Raw genomic sequence first — 4668 nt, 5'->3', positions numbered from 1 at the left:
TGGTAAACTGTCCGGTCCACTTTTCCGTCTTTGTTCCCGATGCACCTGGCGCAGGGGCGGGGTCGGACGGGCCGAGGCGCAGGCGCAGCGCGGCGGAGGCCTTTGTGTGTGGGTTTAGGTAGAAAAGGCGCGGCGGAGACGGACGCCCACCGACCCCGACTCCTTCCAGCCCCGGCTGGGGGCGGTGGGCTGCGTCTGCGAAGCGCATCTTGGGGAGAATGCGGAGGAAGGAAGCTGCACAGGCGGGCAAGACGGGGCGGCCGGCTACTACCGGGACGCCGAGGGGAAAACAGGGAGGGGAGGGAGGAAAGGGGGAGGCGGGAGATTGGAGGATTGGGGGAGGGGCGGAAATTGGAGGGGAGGGGGCGGGGCTGCACGGTGGAGGGGCGGGGCGAAGCATCTCAGCCGAGAAGGGGTGGAGCCGTCCGCAGCGCCCTGGGCAGGCGCTGGCCAATGTACGCCGCAGGAGAGCTGTGCCGCGGGGGGCACGGAGGGAGCGCGGCGTCGGGTTTCTGCGACTCCCACCCGCACGCACGCACGTACGCACGTTCCCCCCCTAGACCCCCCACGACCCCGGCGGGGGCGCGCGCGCGCGCGCGATGGGCGCACTTTGGCAGCGAGCGCGAGTGAAGGATGATGGGAAAGAGATAAAATGGCCACCGGCAGCGGCATGGAGGAGGACAGGAAGCGCAGCCGTCCCCAGCTCCTGCCTCTCACGCGTCCTGCAGCCCGGAGCGAAGACGCCGAGGGCACCCGCGAAAAGATGGGCTGGGCCCAGGTAGTAAAGAACCTAGCGGAGAAGAAGGGCGACTTCCGCGAGCCAAGGCGGCGGGAGGAGGACGGCGGCGGCGGCGTGGGCAGCGGCCTCGGCGTCCCGGCCGGCCTAGCGGCGGCGGGCCTGAACGACTTTCCCCCGGCTGGCCGCGGGGAACTGAAAGGCCGCCGGAGAGACCCGGCCGGCGAGGCGGCGGACGCGCGTCAGAAGAAGGCCGCGGCCGAGGCGGGCCGCAGGAAGAAGGCGGAGGCCGGGGCGGCCGCAGCCGGGGCCGGCACGTCGGAAGACGCGGCGGAGCGGCCGCTCCTGGATGAAGGCGCGGCGGGCTCGGGCAAGGGCCGCTTCCTCGTGCGCATCTGTTTCCAGGGTGACGAGAGCGCCTGCCCGACGCGGGACTTCGTGGTGGGCGCGCTCATCCTGCGCTCCATCGGCATGGAGCCCGACGACATCTACGCCGTCATCCAGATCCCCGGCAGCCGCGAGTTCGACGTGAGCTTCCGATCTGCGGAGAAGCTGGCCCTGTTCCTCCGCGTGTACGAGGAGAAGCGCGAGCTGGAGGACTGTTGGGACAACTTTGTGGTGCTGGGGCGGAGCAAGTCCAGCTTGAAGACGCTCTTCATCCTTTTCCGAAACGAGACCGTGGACGTGGAGGACATCGTGACCTGGCTCAAGCGCCACTGCGACGTGTTGGCCGTACCCGTGAAAGTGACGGACAGGTTTGGGATCTGGACCGGGGAATACAAGTGCGAGATCGAATTACGCCAAGGGGAGGGAGGCGTGTGCCACCTGCCCGGGGCCTTTTTCCTGGGGGCCGAGAGGGGCTACAGTTGGTACAAGGGGCAGCCCAAGACGTGCTTTAAGTGTGGTTCCCGGACCCACATGAGCGGCACCTGCACCCAGGACAAGTGTTTCAGGTGCGGGGAAGAGGGGCACCTGAGCCCGTACTGCCGGAAGGGCATAGTGTGCAACCTCTGTGGCAAGCGAGGACACGCCTTTGCCCAGTGTCCCAAAGCTGTTCACAACTCCGTGGCAGGTCAGCTCACGGGCGTGGCCGGTCACTGAACACCCCGCCGCCTGCTTCTCAGCCAGGGTGAACACACAGCCAGCGTACCCCTCTTTAAGTGCCAAAAGTTTTTTGAGAACCTTTTTTTAAAAAAAAAAACAAAAATCAAAAAACCGGTTTTGGAAGAGAAAGCTTTTGAAAACTTAACCAGAGACATTTTGTCTATTGCCTTCTTCGACCAAGTTTACTCCACTTCAAACCAGTTCTGAATTGGTGACCCTCACCAGTAAAGGACTGCCCAGCACTGTAGTGAGCAGATGATGTTGCCTCTCCCCTTTTTAAAAAACTTTTTTTAATTTTCGTTTTTATATTTGGGGTTTTTGTACTGTTCGGGGTTTGTTTTTTTTTTTGTTGTTTGTTTGTATTTGTACTTTTCACCCCCATCCTCATCCTACCTCACCTTTTCCCTAACTCGTTTTCTTCCCAGATCTCACCCTGTGAGCCACCTGGTTCAGCTTTCTGCTCCAGTGCCAGGCGCAGGGGCTTACTTCGCACATGGTAGGCACTCCGTCAGTGTTAGTTGAATTGAAAGCATTGTTGGTGTGGCATCTGTCAAGAGTGTCTACTTTTAGCAGCTCTTCCCTATCCCCTTTTAATTTGCTGCTTCCAGTCTACATGGTCTGAAAATTTGTGAAGCCGACGTTGTTCGAAGTGTATATTATCTGAATCAATAAGCTCTGAGTGGTGGCCAAGGGCCTCTCTTATGGTCTAAAAGTGCATGGACCCGGACAGCTCTGGTGACTCAGAAGCCATTTTTCAAAGAATTATGGAATCTAGAATTGTTCCTGCTGGAAAAACCCTTTGAAGGCAGTTTACCCCAGTTCCTTGTCTCTTCTCCTCCCCCCCCCCCCCCCAGGTTTTTCCAGCAGATGAAACGGACCCAGAGAGGTTAAATCCCTGGGTCAGAGTCTCACAGCTGTCTGGTGCCAGAGCTAGCCCAAAGTAGAGTCCCCGGACCTGAAACCGGTGCTCATCACACTACCTCTCACACTTCACAACAAGTTCCTCAACACTTGCAAGCCCAGGTCTGAGCGCTCCACCATGGTGCACGCACAGCAGAACTTAGAAAGCACCTAAGGGAACAAAAGTTTGGCGTGGACTTCTAAATATTCGGAGAGCTAAGGACCAAGGAACCAACTCCAGGTGCATTCACTGCTCCCTGAAATACGGTGTGCCTTGTCCTTTAAGAGGCCATCCTCTTTCCCATTCACTGCCACCAGAAAGACGTGGAAGTGCTGCTGAATAGAGAAACTAACAAAGTCAACTAACATCCCACCTTAACCTGTACAGCTCAGAACCCTGGGGGGAGCACCACTTACTTCCTGCACAACCTCCACTCCCGGGAGAAGGGTGCTTCACCCCAAAATCAGGAGCGAACTATAGGCCAAGCTAGAGGCCTGGGTCAGCTCTGTTACCAAGTTAAAGTAGAAAAGACAGTACACTGCTTTTCTAGTTTTTCTCTATGTTTTTGCTATTTCCCTGTGGCTTAGAATGTAAAATCACTTGTTTTTTAAAGAAAGTTTTGTTCTGAATAAATATTTATCTTTTGTATTGCAAATGCAGTGCCTTATTTTCTTTCAAAGTGTTAAATGAACTGTTATCCAGTGCTTAGAGTGCTTAGTTCCTTGCAAATCCCTACAGTCTATTTGTTTGCCCTGCAAATAACCTTTCCACCCTGCAGGCAGCACTTAGCACCTACTGTGTTGTGTGCTGGGCTCTCTGGAGTTGTTACCTAAGCTCTGCATTAGTAACTTAGCTCACCCTTAAAAGTACTTGGTTCTCTCCCACTAGCTGGCCTGGAACTCCAGGTGATTGTGCCTCAACACCCTGGATGCTGGGATTACAGGCGTGTATCACCACTCAACATAGGCCAAACCAGGCTAAGTTTGGACCAGTGTTCTGCAGAGCCTGACAACCCTCTGAAGGACCTTCTGATCCTAAGAGATTCCAATAAAAGGACAGGCATTGGCTATGGTCGTAGCCTACCTGCGTAGCAAGCCTAAACTGAGTTCCAGCCCTAGTATCCACAAAAAGTAAATAAATCTGGGTTAAGACTTAATTCCACATCTAAGTCAGAGTCAGTTTAAGTCCTTCTAGTGTCCCAGAGTACCAGACCCAAGTCTCCTGGGTTCCTCCCATCCTCCAGCAGATTCCCTCCCTCTGGTAGGGCTGGAGGCCAGCAGCCTGCTGGGAGAAAGCCTGCTTTCACTGTGTTCCCTACCCCCTTCCTCCTAGTGGGCAATTTGCCAACACACTTGGTGGAAGAAACCTTCCCTCTCCTGCTCCTCCCCCACCCAGGGAGCAGCCAAGGAAAAAATGTTTCCCTGCCCATCCCCCCACAGAGGCCCCCTGCTTGGCTGTGGGAGGACTGAGCCCGGGCTGGAGCAAAACACCTCCCCCAGTTTCCTTTTTGAATCCGGCAGCCCCCAAGTTACAATTCCTCACTGTGGATGGACTCCAGGAGAATGTGCAGAGGTCTGGACAGGCTGGCTGATAAATTCTTAAACTTCAAATCTGGAGGCCAGGGGAGCCAGACCCATGCAAGGTACTTTATCTGCCATGAACAAGAGTGCACCTGTAGTGGGAGGTAGGTAAGAAAGGCAATTCTGCAGTACCAAAATAGAATTCTTTGTTTTGAGAGAAAACCAGTATAGAATGCCTGAAACAAAGCTTTCTCTAGAGATGTGGGCAGAAACCAACATGGGGAAGAGCTATGGAGAGAGTACACCCTGTTCTGTCTCTCCAAGGTCACAGATAGGGAAGAAAAGGCCAAAAAGAGATGATACAGGGCTCATCAGCCATATATAAGAATGATGCCTGGGTTTGTAAC

At 55.4% G+C, this 4668-nt stretch overlaps 1 protein-coding gene across 1 annotated transcript; it reads left to right on the top strand.

The window, feature by feature from the left end:
- The first annotated feature begins 451 nt into the window (after positions 1–451).
- Positions 452–3396, top strand: Zcchc3 (zinc finger CCHC-type containing 3). Its single transcript, XM_042694763.1, has one exon. It carries the CDS (start codon positions 653–655, stop codon positions 1835–1837), a length of 1185 nt encoding a protein of 394 aa, XP_042550697.1. The 5' UTR covers positions 452–652; the 3' UTR covers positions 1838–3396.
- Positions 3397–4668: the final 1272 nt, after the last annotated feature.

The sequence above is a fragment of the Dipodomys spectabilis genome, unplaced genomic scaffold (assembly GCF_019054845.1).
Source record: "Dipodomys spectabilis isolate Male_0828 unplaced genomic scaffold, ASM1905484v1 ptg000175l, whole genome shotgun sequence".
Lineage (NCBI taxonomy): Eukaryota > Metazoa > Chordata > Mammalia > Rodentia > Heteromyidae > Dipodomys > Dipodomys spectabilis.
Note: the sequence above shows the minus strand (reverse complement) of the source record. Positions and strands in the feature narration are given on the sequence as shown.